Source organism: Passer domesticus, chromosome Z, assembly GCF_036417665.1.
Source record: "Passer domesticus isolate bPasDom1 chromosome Z, bPasDom1.hap1, whole genome shotgun sequence".
NCBI classification, from domain to species: Eukaryota; Metazoa; Chordata; class Aves; order Passeriformes; family Passeridae; genus Passer; species Passer domesticus.
The window spans coordinates 12,195,202-12,216,439 of NC_087512.1; the positions used below are offsets into that span (position 1 = coordinate 12,195,202).

Below are 21,238 nucleotides of genomic sequence, written 5' to 3' on the forward strand. Positions count from 1 at the left end.
ACAATTTGCACGTCAAGGGTGTTTTTTACGTGTATATATATATATAAATCTCGTCAGTATTGTGTGTCTTGTAGGCATGCTTTTAACTCTTGAACTCATTCATTTTGAAGTGAAAGAATAATACTTTTTCTGCTGTAACATCAGCAACTGAAAGGATCTGGGTGTTTCAGTATGATATTGAGGAAATAGAGTTTGTTTCCTGGATTTTGCCCTTTTTTATTTTATTTTTCTGTGACAGAGGGTCCTTATGCAAGGTCATAGAAAGAAAACTAACCGAATCAGTCAGTCTGTTTTAAAACTGCTCTTTACGGTTTTTTTTTACTTTTAACTAATTGGTTAAAAAATTAGTAATGCTGTACAATTATGCAAACTACTGACTTCAATGTATTTTATATGTGGACATGCAAATTTTCCGATGGTAATTATGACTGTGCAATATTCTTGTTTACAACTATCTTTCTACTTCTAACAGGTTTCAGGAGGAGATGATGAAATTCAACAGCTGCAAAAGGCTTTACTAGATTATCTGGATGAGAACACAGAAATTGATGCATCATTAGTGGTAAATTTCAGCTTTCTTTCATCAGGAATTTATATAAACAATTTCAGTAACATGCACTGAAAAAAATTATTTTTGATTGTATATATTAGTGCTTCAGTTAAATTGTCACCCTAACATACACTGTCAAAAATAATACACAATTGTCACCCTAACATACACTGTTTTCAAAAATAATGTTGATGCATTAGTCCCTAAATCTCATTATAAATCTGTTAATTTTTTTTCTATATCTGTTGGTTTTGTTTTCTGTTCATCCAGTTTTCTCGAAAGTTTTATGTAGCACAGTGGTTCCGTGATACAACTATGGAGACAGAAAAAGCAATTAAATCTCAGAAGGATGAGGATTCATCTGAAGGAACTCATCATGCAAAAGATGTTGAGACCACAGGACAAATCATGCATAGAGCAGAAAGCCGCAAAAAGTTTCTTCGCAGCATCATTAAAACTGCTCCATCTCAGTTCAGTACATTAAAGTATGTTTCAGTACAACTTTCTTCTTCATTAGCCATGCATTTGATGTTTTAAATAATTTTTTTGTGAACATGTCCTGATTAACACATGGACTTTATTTCAGGATGAATTCTGATACTGTGGACTATGAAGATGCATGTTTGATTGTTCGCTACTTGGCCTCTATGAGGCCGTTTGCCCAGAGCTTCGATATTTATTTGACACAGGTAAACTGTGACTGGAAGTCTTAGTATAGTGAGACACAGTTGGATTCTGATTCCAAACACTTTCACAGCCATATGCTATTATCTGTCCATTGTTGAGCAGAGGTTTTACAGGCCATGATAACACCATGTACTTTCATATTCTGTGATAATGGAAAAAGTGATTAGGTTTCTTTTTCTTGTATGTGTATTGTATGTTATAACGTGTACACATTATTTTATTTATTCATGTATGCTTATGGCAAAATCACTGTATGCACGCAGTAAGAGGGTCATTACAAAGTGTTGAAATAATTTTCACATCTTCTATAAGATGCGTATTCCTTTGGTAAGATTAACTCATGAAATTTAGCTTAATTTGATTTGAAAGTAAAAGCTGGATTGACCATTTGTTTGCAATGCGCGTTGCTGTCACTTTGGAAGCTGAAGTTTGACCAGTGTAGTTTCTTGCTTTTTCAGAGAGAAAGGTACTAACACTGGCACAGTGACATGTTTGAAATTCAGTACTAGTTGGACTACTTAAATTGATCTGCATGTAGAGCCATTCTTAGAGCACCCTTGTCCAACTTTGCTGTTAAAAAAATTGTGGTGAGAGCCACAACTGAATGACAAAAGTAGAATTTCAATTTAAGAACCTTATAACCCATTTTAGAGAAGTAACAAATCATGGTAAATATCCATGTTCAGTTTTCAGTGCCATGAAAGATCACTTACTTTTTATTTTCTGAGAAGATAAACTCAGCTTTTTGTTATTATTTTAATAATATTATTTATATGTTGTTGTGCTGAATTTTTGCTCTTAATTATTCCCTTCCCAAAATAATTAAATATTTTCTTTTTGTTCTCTTCTAGATTCTGCGTGTACTTGGTGAAAATGCAATTGCTGTTCGAACAAAAGCCATGAAGTGTTTGTCTGAGGTTGTTGCTGTAGACCCCAGCATTCTAGCCAGGGTAAAAAAGAAAATATCTACCATGCACAGATCACCCTTAAAAAAATCTTTATTTCTTATTCTGAATCTTTGTTTCACCTGTTCTTTTTAGCTCGATATGCAACGAGGAGTTCATGGGCGGCTAATGGATAACTCCACTAGTGTGCGAGAAGCAGCTGTGGAGCTGCTTGGCCGATTTGTGCTCTGCCGTCCTCAGCTTGCTGAGCAGTATTATGACATGCTGATTGAAAGAATATTGGTACGGTGACTTGTGGTATTTATGGTAAAATAAGTGGCATTGGAAAATTTGCTTTTAACTGAGCTTGTTTAATAAACTGGAATTGTTTGAATAGTGAGCCATCATGCTTTTAAGGACAACCTTGTAAAATGCACCACTTGCTTCTAGGGAGGCTTTATTATGTTGAAAGGTGAACTTCTACAGAAAGTCATACAGCATCAGGACCAGGGCTGTATTCCTTTTGATTCCATTATTAGTGCTCATATTAGCTGTGTCATGGCTTAAGCGCCCAAACAGAAGTTTAGCACACACCATGTAGCTACTCACTCAACCCCCACATCTCTTATCCCCACCCTGGTGGAATGAGCCAGGAGGATTGCAGTAAAATCTACATGCTGAGATAAGAATATTTAATAATTAAAATAAAGTAAAATATAATAAAAATTATAAATAATGTTAATAAAAAGGAAACAAACCATTGATACACAAAGCAGTTGCTCACCATCTGCTGACTGGCTGACTGATGCCAGAGCCCTTCCTAAACCTAGACTGGCTGTGCATTCTAATAAGTCCCCCTAGTTTATATACCAGGCATGATATTCTGTGGTGTCGAGTATCCCTTTGGCTAGTTCAGGTCACCTGTTCTGGTATGCTCCCTCACAGTTCCTTTTGCCTACCTCCTTGTTGGCACAACATGAGACAAGGAGGGAAGAAAAAGTCCTTGACTTGGATAAGCACAACTTAGCCAAAACCAAAACATCAGTGTGTTACCAACACCATTCTCATTCTGAATCCAAAAAACAGCAGTGTAACAGCTACTGAGAAGAAATTAACTCTACCCTAGCTTTAACCAGGACAATGTGAAATAAGGAATTTCGCTTCATATTTGAAGTCTGAAATAAGGATCATTGAGGGCAACTTTTTATGCTATTTTTAGTGTTTTGAAGGGTTTACTAGTTTTTTTACAAAAAAAAGTGGTTTTATTGTCTAGGTGTTCGATGTTATAGTGTCCATGTCACATTTGCTATAGTTACATGATAAAACGAGTTTGTGAAGGTTTTTGGAGATAAGTAGGTCATGTGCATACAATACTACATAAAGCAGTTAAACCTGACATTCAGAGTCAACAGATTTTGAGTAAGGTGATATGATGTGAAGCTCCTCATCTATCTCCTTAGATGAAGCCTAATAAAATGGAAATTACTGCCTGCGTGTATCTTATCCATAAGCTTTATCCAAAAGCTTAAAGTATTACTATCCAAATCTATAGGGAATCTTGTGTGTTCCAATAAAGTAGCTAAAGCATCATCACATCTGGCTTGAAAATTCTTGAGTAAATAAGTGGATTGCAACATCATGAGCTCTTAGATGGGAGGGTATAGATGAAGAAAGTGTTTCAGCTTTCTGGGAACTCAGCCAGAGCCTTTAGAAAAAGTTATGCTGAGCTTTTGTATAAATGCATTCCAGAACATTTTACTTGCCTTTTCTAAATAAATTTTGTAAGTCAAATTGGGTGATCTTCAAATATTAATTCATATAAGACATAAATTAATGTTTCTGATTTGTTTTCAAGAGTGTAATTCTTTTCACAGGATACTGGTATCAGTGTCAGAAAAAGAGTCATAAAAATACTTAGGGATATCTGCATTGAACAACCAACCTTTCCCAAAATTACAGAAATGTGTGTGAAAATGATTCGGAGAGTCAATGATGAAGAAGGCATTAAGGTAGAATGAAACATATCCTTCAGGATTTGATTTATTGTGACTGTAGTGTTTCCCTGTTTTGACAAAATTAAAATAAGTATTTCAATTCTCCTTTGTAATATTTATGATTTATGAATTTTTAAGAACTGATATTTTAGTTTTCTGTAATTCTCTCTGACTTACTTCTCTGTTTTCTGTAACTTCTTGTTGTCAGTCAAAATATTTTAAATCTTTTCCAGAGGTTTTTCTTTATTCTTGCAAGTATTTTCTCTGGCACTTCTCTTTTCTAACAAGCAAAATTGCCATATAAAACTTTGATTTCTGCAAATCAATAACTTCTAAGTAAAAATTAACAACTTGACATTAATATATGCCATGTGTAATTATTAAAGTTATAAAGTGTTAATTTGTGGTAATGTTTCAGTGAGGCAGTTATTCCCCCTGAAATGTGCTCATACTCTACTCTTTGTGCAGTGTGTATTTGCAGAAGGGCACAAACCTAATATAATGTGTTAAATCATAAAGCTGACAATGATTATTTTGTTTAATTTGGCAAAATAATTTTAAAATTGTTGAGTAATTAGGGACACAGCTGTTGTAATTTTGTATCACTTTCGGTAAAATTTAAAAACTTTAAAGCTGCAGCAGATATTTTTACCTCTTGAGGTACATTAATGTAAAGTGGCTTTCTGAGAAGGCTCTTGATCAACAAGCAGATGAACAGCTGGAGTCAAGGTGCTGCTGGAAAGGGAGGATGACCATGTTCTTTCCCCTCTTACCTTTCTAACAATAAAAAAAAAGGAGGCATAAACATCAATGTGTTTTTAACAGTTCCATGAAAGAGAAGTAATTTTGGAATAATTTTTATTCACTTGCATTCTATTCTATATTGTCCTCCATTCAAAAACATTGGAAGGTATCATACTTCCTATATTTGAGTGTAGAGGCTTGGCCTCTCTCTCTCTCCCACCTTGTCACAGCTGTTTTGTAAACTAAAGGAACCTACCAATGCTGCTCTAGTTCTGTTCATTCAGTTGTCAGCTCCTCAGCTGTGTTTTTCTGAGGAATACTAATTAATGCAGGAAGGTGGTAACTTTATTCTCAGCTTTTGTAGCATCAGTTCCCATTGTTTCATTTTGCTGAAGTTTGGCATGAGATCAGTGTAAGTTCTGCAGTAGTAAATCTAGGTCTGTCTCAGGTAACATTTCCTACTACAGTCTCATATGAGTTGCATAATCCCTTATGGAAAGGCACAGATCATCAGCACATCTGTTCTATGGATGTATTAGAAATAACACTAATGTAAGTTTATTTATTTCTGCTAATATTTTATTTTCCTTCAGAAATTAGTAAATGAGACATTCCAAAAACTCTGGTTTACTCCAACTCCACACCATGACAAAGAAGCGATGACAAGAAAAATACTAAACATCACTGATGTGGTATGTTAAACAAATCTGAGTTGTGTGCAAAATTAAATTTTGATTTTAGTATCTTAGAAACATTATCTGTATTTTTTTGAGCACAATAATATGTCAGACGGTTTCCCTTTTTATATTTCCTGGCATGAAATGTACACCAAAAATATTCATGGGACTGGGCAGGCTATAGGAAATCTTAAATGCTCACTAATCTGCTGGCAATAATAACTGTAAATACAGCAATAATAACAATAAATACAGGGTCATATTTTTACTCAGAGTAAACTGGTGTCTGCATAGTTGTGTCGTACTATTTAGGAGCAGCAGATTAAATAGCATATCTCCAAAATAAAAATGTTTTAATTGGTAGTAAAAATACATTGCATAAAACCACTGTGCTGAAAAGATGTTTTAATATAAATTATTCAAAGATCTAAATTTCAGATTTAATAACTGACTTGATTACTTACAATTATAGGTTTAAACCCCATTCTGCTTTGCAGTTGTTTTAAAGTTATAGTCTAGTTTGCATTTTTCCTGTCTGAGAGGTCAGTCAATTTGACTTCTGTTTAATTCTCCGTTCTCCTGCAAGTTCTAATTTGAACCACCTGTGTGCTGTTCCTGATATATGATACCAGTGAAGGCTTGAGGCTTGTTCTGTTTATATAAAAACGTGTGTGTGTGTGTGTATATATATATATATATAACCTAAATAAATATGTGTGTGTGCATGTACTTTCTCTGGTGCCCAGTGACAGGGCACAAGGGAATGACCTGAAGTTTCGTCAAGGGAGGTTTAGGTTGGGTAAAAGCAAAAGGTTTTTCACCCAGAGGGTGGTTGGGCCCTGGAACAGGCTCCCCAGGAAAGTGGTCACAGTGCCAAGCTCGACAGAGTTTAAGAAGATTTGGACAATGCTCTGTGACCCTTGGGTGTCCTGTGCAGGGCCCGGGGTGGCACTTGATGAACTCTGTGGATCCCTTCCAACTCAAGAGATCTTGTGGTTCTATGATACACATGGAGGTCTGTTTTCAAAGTGTCAGGATTATAATTATACATAAATTAGTGCAAAATTTTCTACAAAATGGAAGCTTATCTTGCAGTAGGGACAGCAATCTCCAGTAAAGCATGTATGCATTGTGTTGTATGAAATAAAAATTCTACAGTCACTAAAATGGTGGGAGCTATTTTTCAAATACAGAAGAGAGTTTCTGGTCTCCATTGTTCTTAATACATATAGAAATATATGCATGTTTGCTGGTCTTTTGAGATGATATCTGTGTTGAAATAATTTTTTCCTCAGATGCCTTGTTTATTAACTAGTTTATTCTCAAAAATACTTATAGGTTGCAGCTTGTAGAGATACAGGGTATGATTGGTTTGAACAGCTTCTTCAAAATGTAAGTAATAAATTTTGAATGTATAGTACAGTCATTGTTCAAATTTTAGTGTTCCTTTTGCTTCTAAAACACATAGAATGGGAAGACCAAGAGCAGTCCTACAATAGACAAATTCAGTTCCTGGTCTTTAACATCTGACCTTTTTTTCTGTCCTTCTTTAGCATTCATTTCTGTCTTTGCAAGCGATCTCATAAAAATGCTTCACTTCTTGGTTTTGGGAGGAGTATTATTTGTTTGTTTAATTTATTTGTTTAATTTTGTTAGTTCTTCAGTAAACACGAATTCCACAGCTAAGGTACCTTATTTCAGAATTAAGTATCTAGTGATGTCAGGTTTTTTTAAACAGTAGATAAGTGTATTTTCATATCCAACATATTTTCTACACAATTTATGGAAGCAGTGAATCTTCAGAGTATAAGTTAATTCTGCATTATATTCTACTTATATCTAATACAAATATTTCTAAGAATTGAGCTTGGTTTGTTTATATCTCTTAACCTGTGTTATCATTCTCTACATCTTACATGCACTGGTTAATTTTCAAGCAAGAAAATCCCTTGATTCCTCTCTTACCTGGAGTCTTATGAAAATAGGTTGTAAATCAAAGCCTCTTTAATAAGAACCTTTTCTCTGAAGAAAAGGCTGTAATATGGTCTCAGTCCTTCTTAGATACTAGAAGAATCTTCATGGACACAATTTTAGTAGCCAAACTCATCTGTAAAAAGTTCAAATAAAGTGTTGATGTACACTTTTTTTGTCATTTGCTATTTTAGCTTAGTGTCAAAAACATTTGTTTTGAATTTGCACTTTATTTCCGTAAGCATTTTAAAAATCTTCTAACTCCTGCTAGTTTCTGCATTATTTCATTAAACATAAAGCAGCTTTCATCCCAATGCAAAAAATAAGGAGAACTACTATGGATTTTTATTACAATTACTTTTTCTTTACTTACATTGCTTTTTTACTCCCTGTCATTTTTTCTTGACCATTTAAGTTTTATGGAGAATTAAATTCTTTTACAGTCTAAAATCCTTGTGTTTCTGTAGTAATTGTTATAAAACCAGCATATATTCTATGCAAATGAATGCAGCTTTAACACTAAACCATTTTCTGTTTCATCTGCTACAGCTGTTGAAGTCAGAAGAGGATGCCTCATATAAACCTGTGAAGAAAGCCTGTACTCAACTTGTTGACAATTTGGTCGAGCACATTCTTAAATATGAAGAATCTTTATCAGGTGATATTATTTAAAATTCAGCTAAAATCCTTTTAATTTTTTTAATGATACTATAACAGTTGTTGAAATCACTTCATTGCAAAAAGTTACTGTTCTGGAATTCCTGTTAAAAGATGATTGTAATAAATCATTGTTCTTAAGTGATGAAACTTATGTACTGTGTAATAATAAAACTTCCCTATCTTCACTAGGTAACCACAATCATAGAAAGAACTATTTTTAAAATAGCTTGTTCAAACTTTCAGATCACTAAAACCAAAACTATCATGGCAAATTTTATTTGCATTAGTATGTTCTGTATTTGTAATAAGAGTTATAGGCTGGGCTAATTTAACATTTACAGGTAGAAGTATAAAAACTGGTGATGTTTCTGATGCTTCTTTGCTTCTTTTTTCAAGTCTTTTGTAGTCACATATAAATGTTAACACAGTATGTTCCCATTTCTAATAAGAACATTCTGTTTTGATCTTCAAAGAGATGCAGTGAAAGAGACACTCAAACAGTGTTTAGGCCATATGTTTTCAATTGCTTAAACAGTACTTGGTCTTACTGTCGTTTTTGTGTTTTCTAATCTTTTGCAGATTCTGACAACAAAGGTGTGAATTCCGGTCGTTTGGTTGCTTGCATAACCACTTTGTTCTTATTCAGCAAAATAAGGCCCCAGCTTATGGTCAAACATGCCATGACCATGCAGCCATACCTGACCACTAAATGTAGTGTAAGTAGAGACAATCAGTCTTTTCCCCAGATAATTGAGCATGAAAATTAACTTCTGTCTTGTATATTTAGGAAATTGAAGATTGGAAAAGAAAATTTTAAATTGTGGAGTTTTTTCATGAGCATCATAGCTTTGGAAGTTACTAGATCCTTTTGAAGATCCCTATAGCTCTTAAGATGTTCTCCCTCATGTTCTACCTCCATATTTTGCAGCCAAATGAAACTGAAACCTGTGCTGCCTCTTTCCCAGTTTTTCTTCCTTCGGGAAATAGTTTCTTAGAATTGCTTTAGTTTACAGTCACAGTCTTAAAAGTAGTTAATGTTTAACATATGAATCTTAAGACTTAAGGATAAGGTTCCATAAGATAGAGTGATCTAATATATAGCAAATATATGAGAAGAAAAATATCTTATTTCATCTTTTCTAGACTTCATTTCTCATTCCTCTAGCTCTAGTGCTCTTGTATTCCCCTGTAAGACATTGTAGAGAGCTCTAACACTGCAACCCTCCCCCAGTCAGATCTCTGAATTTTTGCAGAGGTTTCTGCCATTTTGATCTGGTTCCCTGACTGGTTAAAAAGAGCAGGCAGGATCATGCACCCATTGCTCAAGGATGATGAGCATGGTGGGTAGCAGCAGTGCCTTTCAATAGGTGAGCTGCCCAGGGTAGGCTTAAGGGGTAAATGTTACCAACTTAGATTGTATATACAGCCTAGCATTTTGCAGGCATTTTCCACATTCTGTAGGCGCATTTACAACAGGCTCTTAGTGCTGCTTCTGAGCAAACAGTATAGGAAAGACTTATCTAAATATTTACTTGTGGCTTATTTAGTGGATTGCAAATGGTTTGTTTTATATTTACACATAGTTGAGATGAATCATACAGTTACCGCTGACAGCTTGAACATGTCAAACAGCTTGATACTAGCAATCAGGATTTATACTGTTAGCTTTTTTATATATTTATTCCTATATACTATACTGATTAGCAAGCTGGATTTGTCAAAAGTCAATTTCTAGCATCATGTCTCTTTAGGAGGTGTTTTCTGTAGATTCCATGATAATGTAAACCAGTAGTAATTTTAATTGTAATTTCTAAATTTATGCACATTGTTACCTTTTGTTTAAGGTGCATTAAGTCATAGCACAACTTCATTTTGTTGCTGATACCTTGTTTTCAGGTATTGAGTCTTCTCTAGTGTGTATATCTCAGGAAGAGTTCCTAGGTTTCTTGTAAGACTCCAGAAAATTATCAGACCCAAAAGTTTTCAGGTCTGACACAGCCTTGATAAGAGGTGTAATTCTGCTCATCCAGACTTTTTTTCCTCAGAATGCCTTCAGTAAACAGAACTAGATTTCATAATAATATGTAATTTAATAGCAGATGTAAAATATATTCTTTTAGATGTTTACCAAATATCTGATTTAAGTTGGAGTTTTTAGCTGTCAGTGCATATTAATAGTACTTAGCTTATCCATGGCCAGAAGTATTAAATACTATAAATGCTGTTGTTTCAGACCCAGAATGATTTCATGGTGATCTGCAATGTTGCAAAAATCTTAGAGCTTGTAGTGCCACTAATGGAGCACCCAAGTGAGACCTTTCTTGCCACTATTGAGGAGGACCTCATGAAACTCATCATCAAATATGGCATGACAGTAAGTTTTTAATTGCTACTATTCTATTGATTCCATTTCACATGAGTTTGGTTTAAAGACAGTCTGGGCTTCATTATGAAGATAACTTTGGAGTCATGAAAATTATGGGTTTACCAGGGTTTCTGCGTGGTTTTGCTGTATTTTAATGAGTTTGAGTAGGTTTTCAGAGTAGTCTAGGGAGGGACATTACATTATATGTCTTAGATTGTTAGTTTTAGTTCAGCATAGCTTTTTCCTGCATAACTTCACAATAATCTCAATTTAAACTTCTAAGTAGACAATTTATTTGTTCTTTCTTGCTCCTAGGTTGTTCAGCACTGTGTGAGCTGTCTTGGGGCTGTTGTGAACAAGGTCACCCAAAACTATAAATTTGTGTGGGCCTGTTTTAATAGATACTATGGTAAGCAAAATCATAACAAGTAATTGTCACTTTTCAGTTTTGAGTACAATTATTATCTGAGGGATACACCACAATTAAACACTGTGATAACTTTTATTTTACTGCAGGTGCACTTTCTAAATTAAAAAATCAACACCAAGAAGACCCCAACAGTACAATACTTACTGCCAATAAACCAGCACTCCTTAGATCACTTTTCACTGTTGGAGCACTGTGTCGGCATTTTGATTTTGATCAGGAAGATTTTAAGGGCAGCAGTAAGGTAAAATAACTTTCATTTATTCTCCATGTCTTAGATATAATGAAAGTTCCACTTACTTTTGAAAGCACATTATTTCCAAAAGGTATATATTTTTCCATAATGCATATGGTATAGTTTTCTGGTTTTTAAATACATTATTTTGAAAGGACTGTGCAGTAAAGTTGTATTTCTCCTTTCCTTTTTTATAGATATCCTTTCTATAAGAGATTAAAAACATCTGTTTCATCTTCAAATAGCTATTAATTGTGTTTTAATTTGCCCAGGTTAACATTAAGGATAAAGTACTTGAACTGCTGATGTATTTTACAAAGCATTCAGATGAAGAAGTACAGACAAAAGCCATTATTGGTCTTGGTAAGAAATATTGGTTTTTTATTATTCGGCTCTAGTAGAAATTCATGTATATGAGTAGGAATTAGATGTATTTGTGTAGTCACGTAAGGTTTGCTTAAAATCAAAACTTACAGCTTATTTTATTTGAGAACTGGCCATAGCAAAGATGTCAAAGAGTTGCTAGTTGCATGAGTCTGCAGCAGCCTGGGTGCTTTTGACAGTGAATGCTTTTTGATGTGTGACCAAGTTGTAGGGCACAGCAGATTTCCCAGGTAACAAAGACACTTTTTTTTTACTCCACGTGCAAGTATGTTGTAACTCCAAACCTTGTTTTTCAGTCCACAAGGTAAAAAAGGATGGAAACACTTGGAACATTCTAGGGGTAGGAGCAGGCATTCTGCAGGAGTCAAGGGAACTGCTGTTTATAGTAGCTGGATGGCCTTTGTGAGATTAGTATGGCATTTCAGTGACTTGCAGTACAAAGTGAACTGCCACTGACTTACAGACAGAAATCATACATCTGAGAAAATCTTGCTTGGGCAGATAGGTCTTGGTGTCTAGAAGAGCTCAATTCATGGTTATTGCTTGGTCTAAAATAAATTGTCTCCGAGGCCTGAGAGCCTCCATTGCATGATTTAACTGTGGACAAGAATTTGCCTCTTTATGTTGCTTTTTAGGTGACTTTTCAGATATCCTACTCTAGTACAGGCTAGGGAGGTTCTGAAGATAAGGATCAAGACTGAATCTTCATTTCATATTCTATGAGAAACAATTTCAAGACAGTTGAGCAGGATTAATGGCATTGGAGTTGCCTCTGTTGCATTAGCTGGACTGCTTGCAGTTTTTCTAGGCATTATGTCAATGTAGATGATACTTACCCATAGTCCAGTTCAGTATAATTGCACTCTGCAGAATTTCATGTGGGATAGGGTCTGTATTCCTAACCATAGATATGATTACTCTGCTCATGGATATGGAGTATGTCATATTTGCCAAAAATGTTTCTAAATTATAGACTAAACTGTGATCTGTTTTGTCAGTAGTCATTCTTCAGATTTTTTTTTCTGCCTGTAAAAATATCAATGTTTATTTTAATTAAACCTCACTGGTTTTAGTGATATATTGATTTCATCCAAGTACTGATTCTGAAGATAGCTGTTGGATGCATGGAGATGTGGTAGACAGTGCAAATTTCCACCTCAGGCTGCCCACTCAGCAAAGTTGTTGAATTCATTCAATGTTTGTGAGCAGTTTGTGTACACTGAAAAGGACTAGCAAGCTAACTCAACACTTATATATGGTGAAAAGGGTCATGTGAAGAATGTACTTTCCTATCAGCCTTTCACTTTAGTAGGGACACTCAGCAGTTTTAGCCTTTGCCTCAGGATGTCCCACTGCTGTTGAGGGATTAAGCCTAATCTTAATGTTATTATGGTTATGCTTCTCTTCCAGATATATACTTGAAAAACTAGTTGAGGCTATGAACTTGTTCGTAAATTTAGCTAAACTTTTAAGTACCTAACAGTTAATGTTTTAATCAACAAAGTTCAGTGCTTACTCTAAAGATTCTTAACAGAGGGAAAACAAAGGTGTGAATAGAAATGGTGTGACAGTGTCTTGGAGATGTAAATTCAGTCCTTAAAAAAACATAGAGCAGGTGCCTTCCTTCATCTCCTATGACAGCATCTTATGCCAAGTAAGATTTTTTCCCAGTTAATTGTGGATGGAAAAGTAAGATTTTCCCTGAGAATACTGGCGGTTTAGATTTCTTAAAGTGAATGAAAAAAAAAGTTTTATGTCCATGTGCTTTTAATTTTTAAAATTAACCATAAGAAATGGATTGGCCTTTGCACACAGGTGATCAAGTTACAAACATCAATATGCACTTGTATAGACCACACAGTTATGCCACATACTGCAAAGACCACCCTAATTTCTTTTTCTTCTCTTTTCCCTTTCTCTCACCTGCTTCTCTGCTTCTTGTTTTGGGAATGAAATTAAATCTAAAACACACTGGGGGCTTGCTTTGGACTTACCTTTACCTATCCTATACTGTATTTTTGTGTGTATGGAGCCTGTTTTTCAAAATTTTACTAAATCTTTCCTCTGTTACAGCTATTCTTATATATTGCTCTTGCATTATTTTATTTGCTTTAATTTCTTTCCCCATTTTCCTTTTATGTTCCTATTTTTCTATGTGCCCATTTAAAATGTAAATTTTTTGTGGTTATAGAAAATGCATTTAATGTCTGCTTTTCCTAAACGATCTTAAAAACAATTAATCAGTTAAATGTAAATTAAATTAGGATGTTACATTCCTATTACAGTTTTTTTAAGATACTTGTTAAGAGTTTGTTAGCAGCACTTGCATAAATTATCTAAAATGGTATATACTGCCAGTAATTTAGAAAAGTTTTTATTAAATACAGACTTAAGAACAGCCAGTTCATTGGCAAGGGTAAGACTACAGCTAAGAGCTGTTCTGTAGTGTGTGTCTTCCGAAACATATAGTCTTGGGAACACTTCAGATGATCTTCCAGTGAAGACTACAAGAGGCATATGAATAATGACAGCAAAAGGTGCAAATTTTACTCTGTTCCCTGGAGACTATTTTTTCTATTATGATGTTAAATAGTCATGGTTTTTATCAATTTTTCCACATTTTCTCTGCATCTGTATGAGTCACATTTTACAGTTGCAGCAAAATATTTGTCTCTAGATGTATTAGAATGTCTGTATTAGAAAAATAACAGATAATTTTTTGTAACATTCCTTTCTCATCCTTATGATAACTGAAGGCCTCTATGCTAGACCTGGTTCCAGACCTGTATAACTTTCTCTGCAGCTGCCCTGGGTCACCACATTTTATCCCTCAAACTGAGTCATGTTAATAGAACTGTCATGGCTGTCAAAGCTCCTTGTTAGCAACGGGTGATGTCGACATGGAAGTGTGATACTGTTTGGATTAGAAAAAGCTATGCTGTTGGGAGGAGATAAATTTCATACCTTTCTTCTTAAGAACGTAAAAAGTGCAATTTCTGTATTATAATAATGAGAAATCCTCTTTTCTCCACTCTAGGATTTGCATTTATACAGCACCCAAGTTTAATGTTCGAACAAGAAGTGAAGACTCTGTACAACAGCATTCTTTCAGATAAGAACTGTTCAGTAAACTTAAAAATCCAGGTGTTAAAAAACCTTCAGACCTACTTGCAGGAAGAAGATACACGTATGCAACAGGCAGACAGAGACTGTAAGTGCTGAGCTCTTCTGTGCTCATGAGTCTTGCAAAACCTGACTTTGTTGCATACACTTACTGTATATCTGTGCTAAGTCACTTAAAATTGTAAACAGATCAGTAATATTGTACCCAAAGTATTTAAGAGGTATATGCACAGATGTATCATTTACTTCCAAGATGTACAAATACTGGAAGCAGTCCAGAATTCATAATTGCTGTAATGATGGTAATAATATTTTTTATCAAAAAACCTTCTGAGTTTAATTTGCAGATAAAAATAAGTAGTACTACATTTTAAAGAATACTTTATTAAGGAATTCACACTTGAATTAAAATTTTGTCTCTCTATTTTTTGATATGTGTTTATACATTAGACTGTTCTTTGTTTCATGAGATCATAAACCTATTCTAAGACAGCTGAAATATGTATTTATTGTGAAACTCAAAGATCAGCATATATCAAGTGATGGCAAAATAAGCAGTTATACTGTGATGAGTATGCTATTGCTTTTGTCCTTTTTACAGGGAAAAAAGTAGCAAAACAGGAAGACCTGAAAGAAATGGGTGATATTTCCTCAGGGATGAGTAGTTCCATCATGCAGCTATATCTCAAACAGGTCCTTGAGGCTTTCTTTCATAACCAGTCCAGTGTACGCCACTTTGCTCTAAATGTCATTGCACTGACATTAAACCAAGGTCTCATCCATCCTGTTCAGGTATGATAGGCTTTTGTGGTGGGACTTTCTTTTATTCATGTTTTTATAGGCTTTCACACTTGCTACATAAATTTCCAGGTCTTCTCTTCTACTTATGTTACAGCAGTTTCTTACTGTAGCTAGAGGCCTTTACAAAAGCCATATTTTGAAATCTGTTTTATGTTGTTAGTCCACAAGATTCCAAATGCTTCATTATCTATTTTTTGGATTAAGATGTAAAAGCCCAGGCAGTACCTAAAGAGCACATAGATATGTACATTGGAGCATAATTCTGTTACAACTTTGACGTATATGCCAAAATGTTTTCTTTGTTTAGTTCTTTATCCTGTGTCAGCTTGCTTCTACCTCAGTCACTATATCATCCAAGCACTATGGAATTCCACAGTCAGTTTCAAGAGTTTCAACCATCATCTCCGTCATTCCTTGCTTATATAATGTTTTGTAATGAATTTTTGATGCTGCAACCATTGCACATGTTCAGTCATAAGTGGTTTTTTGGGGGTTTTTTGTATTTTCTGTATTTTAAATTCACTTTAGTGTTTGAGAAAAAGGGAAATACTATCTGAAACCTCACAACTTGGTTAGAATGCTGGTGTCTTGTAGTATTTTGTTGTATTTACTTGAAGAAAGGGTAGTAAGTTTCATATACCTTCCTAGTCTAATTTCTGCAGTAGAAACAAAGAAAAAAGACTGAGAAAGAGGAGGTACAATGCCTCTGAATAACCATTTCATTTGTTTTTCAAGTGTGTGCCGTACTTAATTGCTATGGGCACAGATCCAGAGCCCTCTATGCGAAATAAAGCCGACCAACAGTTGGTGGAAATAGACAAAAAATATGCTGGGTTCATTCACGTAAGTAATTCTAATTTAACATTTTACAAAATACTGTTATATTGTCTAATGGTTTAACACTTGAATGTGCTTCAACTCCAGAAAAAGAGTGTAAGGTAAAAAAATAAACATTAAGCAGTTGTAAAGATGACTCCCCTGAGAAACAGAAAGAATAACATAATTTGAAGTGTCTCTTCTAGTCCACAATTTCCTTTAATTTATGATCCACACTAAATAGTATTTAAAAACCTTTATTTGATAAGAGGTAAGGACAAGTGTTTCATGATGTTTAGCAATGATTTTCCTGTATCAGTGGACTAGAAAAGGAAACACCATGTAACTGTCAATAGAAGTCCTTAGAATACATATATTAGAATGTGCAAGGCACCAAGGCTTTATAAATTGTAATCTAAGCAGAAGCATAGGGAGCTGTTTACGTCTGATGAATCTTGTTGAAAGGAAAAACTAAAGGCTGTGTGAGGATGTGGAGTTGTGGCATAGTGCCAGTTCTGCTTAAGATCTGAAATGAAGCTGCAGCATTCTCCTTATTTTGGAAGATCCCAGTTGAGGTTCTTTGTGTGTACTATGTTGTAGGACTTCTCACATGTTTGACCGCTCCAATATGTTTACCATCTCAAAAGGTAGTGTTGTCTCAGTGTGTGTTTTTAATTTAAATTTCAGATGAGCATCCCTTTAAAAGGATTCAGTTGTACTGCTTTGGAAGCAATGGTTTGAATAAAAATAAATATATTTCCCTTTCAGATGAAAGCAGTGGCTGGTATGAAGATGTCTTACCAAGTACAGCAGGCAATTAATACCTGCCCAAAAGATCCTGTGAGAGGTTTTAGACACGATGAATCATCCAGTGCACTGTGTTCACACCTCTACTCCATGATTCGAGGGAACCGTCAACACAGACGAGCCTTTCTAATTTCTTTACTCAACCTCTTTGATGATACTGCAGTAAGCACCACATTTTCTTTACTTATAAAGAAGCTAAAATACAGCATTAAAACCTTAAGTTCTCCTTCTATTATCTATTTTTTGACATAATTAATAGCTTTGTCCCCAATGTACTTTTTTTTTGCTTTCTAATATAGGATATTTATCTGTGTAATAGAATGCATGTTGCATCACTCTGTACCTTTTCGTACTCAGTTTGTACTAATCAGAAATAATGTATCTTCAGGTATGACTAAATTTTGCATGTATAGATGTTGTTTAGAGTGGTTTTTGGGGACCATATAGATTTAAAATTGTGGTCATTTTTTTTTCACTCTAGATTCTTAGGAGCACTGCAGAAGTATATGAATCCAGGATATTTCTACATGTATTCATGTGTAATTTTTTCTTTAACTTCCAGAAAACAGAGGTGAATATGCTTTTGTACATAGCAGACAATCTAGCCTGTTTTCCTTACCAAACACAGGAAGAGCCACTGTTTATAATGCATCATATAGACATCACACTATCAGTTTCTGGTAGCAACCTACTACAGTCATTTAAAGAGGTATGTGCATTTATATTTTAGTGTATTCATGGTGGTGGAAACATAAGCTTCTCTAGAATGTGGTCAATTTTTCAGTGAATGCAGTACCATTATTATGGTGCGAACCAGTTGCATTACTTGGCATGTAAACAATAGGCAAAAACCAAGCAACACTGTCTGTTCTGACCTTTATCTGGTAGACACTAGTCAAAATATAATTTCCCAATATGGCTGAATAGCGGTTAATTGTATGCATCTGAAAGCACATGAACCCAGAATCATTGTGGAATAGTAGTTTGTTGTGGTTGTTTGTAAAATTTTAATAACAAAATCCAGTTGTCAGTTTATTTTGTTATCAAGTAGCTGATGACAGTTGCATTTGTGTTGCAAGAGAGCAGTGGGCAGTATTTCTTAAGGCAGTGGTAAGAACCTGAATCATGATAGAGTGAGTACCTGTTGTTATGGCAACACACAAGCCTCTGCTTCTTAAACACTTCAGTGTCTTCCTTTCCTGAACAGCTGTTACAGTAGAAGGTGCAAATTGTCAGGGAGCAGTTTCTAGAATGTACAGTTTGACTAATAAACACAAATCAGAGTTGATGCCAGAAAGCTCACTGCCGTAAATGTACTGTACTTTAAATTCTGACCCTATCAAAGTTGATTTTTAATCTGCCAGAAAGAGACAATACATTCTTCAAGCTGAGAACCAGTGTGCTCAGCACCAAAAGGATGAGATCCTGCTTAGGTCTGTGTCCTGAAAAATCATACTATGTGCAGTAATAATGCATATGTAAAATTAGATCTGTAGATCTACAAGTAATCATAGAACTTACAATAGTATCATAAAATGGCTAGGGTTGGAAGGGACCTTAAATATCACCTTGTTCCAATGCTCTGTTATGGGTAGGGACACCTTCCACTAGACCAGATTGCTCAGAAGATTGCTCAGAGCCCCATCCAGCCTGACCTTGAACACTGCCAGGCATAGGGTAGCTGATTATTATTAATCATTATTAATTCATTATTAATATGATCACTTTGGTCAGCAGTGTAATTAGCATTATAGAATTCTAAGAGACAAAGATTTAAAATTGGCTTGGACAGCAAACTATGTATGAAAATCTCCATGAGACACAGAAATTATATTCAGGTGAAAGAAAAACAGAACTTTCTTCCTGATTTATTGTGTTTGGCCTTCTACTGTATTTTGCTGTCACTGCTAATGAACTTCAGCAGTCTCAATGATAACATAGTAGGGAAGTGCTTGTTGCTTCAGTTCCTTCTGTATGCACCTTGCAAGAAAATCTGAATGATGGATAAATTTTTCAGTATATTAAGACTATCAAGTTATAAATTATTAACATTGTTCAGCGAATTCTTTTTAATTTGAGGTAGTAATGATTTTGGCCAGATTATTTTAGGAACATACATTATATTACTCATCCTAATTTTGGAATGTGTGTTAACTTCTCTATCTTGCAGTCTATGGTGAAAGACAAAAAAAAGGAAAGAAAGCCTTCATCAGATGAGGAGACTGAGAGTGACAGTCGCAGTGGTAGCGGGAGCGAAAGTGAGGAGGAAGCTTCTAAACCTCGGAGATTACGGAAACGAGTGGACTCTGATTCAGATTCTGATGAAGAAAATGATATAAATGCAGTGATGAAGTGTTTACCTGAAAATTCAGCTCCTTTAATTGAATTTGCTAATGTCTCCCAAGGCATATTATTACTTCTGATGCTGAAACAGCATCTAAAGAATCTCTGTGGATTCTCTGATAGGTAAGGTTATTTATAATAGGACACTTGTTATGCAGTGACATTTTTCCATTTGTTTAAGCTGATTGTAACTACCTGTATAAGCAATACAATTGTGTAAAAGGAAAAAAAAAATTAAGTTGAACTTTGGCTTAAAAAAACCCAATTATTTGATTTCTTGCCAGGCTATCTATTGTATATGGAATGATTCAGAGAAATACTTATATCGGAGGTTTTAAAAGCTTTTTGTTCAGATTACTCTGGGCTTTCCTTTAAGGGTCTTCTCTTTTGTTTTCTTTAAACAGCAAAATTCAAAAATATTCTCCATCAGAATCCGCAAAAGTTTATGATAAAGCTATAAACAGGAAGACAGGAGTGCATTTCCATCCAAAACAAACTTTGGATTTTCTGCGGAGTGATATGGCTAATTCCAAGATCACAGAAGAAGTGAAGAGGAGTATAGTAAAACAGTACTTAGATGTAAGTAAAGTTGCTTTGCAGAAAGTCTGAAATCCTGTAACACAGTATAAACTTGAAAGTACATTTCAAAATGTTAAGCTCCTGGTTGTTATGTGATGTGTGGATCTTCTTTTGAGGATGATTAGCAGGACTGTATTTCAAAGATTTCTAATAAGTTTAAACTCAGTGATAATTAATTTCAGCTTAAATTTTATGGAGTATTTTCCAATTTCTGATAACCAGAATATACCTCTCCCATATTACTTGTTCATTTTATTCTTGACTCTTTCCATCATGGGAACAGAGACTTGATGTGGTTTATTAACTGTCCCTCACCCTGCACCAATAACAGATAGAGAAAACTTGCCTTTTGGAAAACTCAGGCAGAAAGCTTTTGTATATGTAAAAAAAAAAAAAATCAAAGTTAAGTTTGTAGAACATAACATAAGCTGTTCAGTTTGTCTGCTGTTTGTTTTACCCTGTTTCTTTATTTTGGTACTTGTTTCTAACATAATGCAACCTGATACAAATGTCCATGTTTAAAGTCACAAAGGGAACTGATCTTTTTTGTTTTAATAGTTCAAGCTCCTTATGGAACATTTGGATCCTGATGAAGAGGAAGAAGATGGAGAGGTGTCAGCTAGCACAAATGCTCGGAACAAAGCAATTACCTCGCTGCTTGGAGGAGGCAGCCCTAAAAACAATGCAGCTGAGACAGAGGACGATGAAAGTGATGGGGAGGATAGAGGAGGAGGCACTTCAGGGGTGAGGCGGAGGAGGAGTCAACGTATTTCGCAGCGTATTACGTAAAATGATTTTTATGTGCTTATAAATGTCAGTTTATTATATTAAATGTACACCAAGTAATGTAATCCACATGAAAACAAAAGCATTTTGTAGATAGAGATTCTCTACTTAACCGTTTATACAACTTTTGTAGAAAGTTTAACAGAAAAGACAATAAAAAAAAAAAACAAACTAGAAAATGAGATTTATCCCGTATAAAAAGTTATTAATTTTCTTTGGAATGTACTGTGTGTTATCCTTTTTATTGTTGCCAAGTTTTTATGTAGCTTTATGATTCATGTGTATATATAATTTTATATATCAATAAGAGATAAAGACACGGGTACAAATTAAGAGTATGTGGTTTTACAAGGATATGTTAACCCCTTGGCGCTGGCGGTCGCGGTGCGTCTCATTGCCGGCAAT

General features: G+C 34.8%; 1 protein-coding gene across 5 annotated transcripts in view; it reads left to right on the top strand.

The window, feature by feature from the left end:
* The window catches only part of NIPBL (NIPBL cohesin loading factor), a 156,753-nt gene that overhangs the window by 134,094 nt on the left and 1,421 nt on the right, over positions 1-21,238 (top strand). For 4 of the 5 annotated variants that reach the window (XM_064404069.1, XM_064404074.1, XM_064404073.1 and 1 more), the window contains 22 exons: positions 473-562; positions 821-1,035; positions 1,137-1,239; positions 2,089-2,187; positions 2,278-2,424; positions 3,996-4,130; positions 5,453-5,551; positions 6,875-6,928; positions 8,057-8,165; positions 8,747-8,883; positions 10,401-10,541; positions 10,848-10,941; positions 11,049-11,203; positions 11,467-11,557; positions 14,616-14,789; positions 15,303-15,493; positions 16,238-16,345; positions 17,087-17,287; positions 17,688-17,834; positions 19,296-19,591; positions 19,873-20,047; positions 20,606-20,791. In XM_064404069.1, coding sequence (XP_064260139.1) covers positions 473-562; positions 821-1,035; positions 1,137-1,239; positions 2,089-2,187; positions 2,278-2,424; positions 3,996-4,130; positions 5,453-5,551; positions 6,875-6,928; positions 8,057-8,165; positions 8,747-8,883; positions 10,401-10,541; positions 10,848-10,941; positions 11,049-11,203; positions 11,467-11,557; positions 14,616-14,789; positions 15,303-15,493; positions 16,238-16,345; positions 17,087-17,287; positions 17,688-17,834; positions 19,296-19,591; positions 19,873-20,047; positions 20,606-20,791 — 3,147 coding nt within the window. Of the gene's footprint in view, positions 1-472; positions 563-820; positions 1,036-1,136; positions 1,240-2,088; positions 2,188-2,277; positions 2,425-3,995; positions 4,131-5,452; positions 5,552-6,874; positions 6,929-8,056; positions 8,166-8,746; positions 8,884-10,400; positions 10,542-10,847; positions 10,942-11,048; positions 11,204-11,466; positions 11,558-14,615; positions 14,790-15,302; positions 15,494-16,237; positions 16,346-17,086; positions 17,288-17,687; positions 17,835-19,295; positions 19,592-19,872; positions 20,048-20,605; positions 20,833-21,238 lie in introns of all 5 variants that reach the window. The other variant, XM_064404072.1, reaches the window with a different exon arrangement.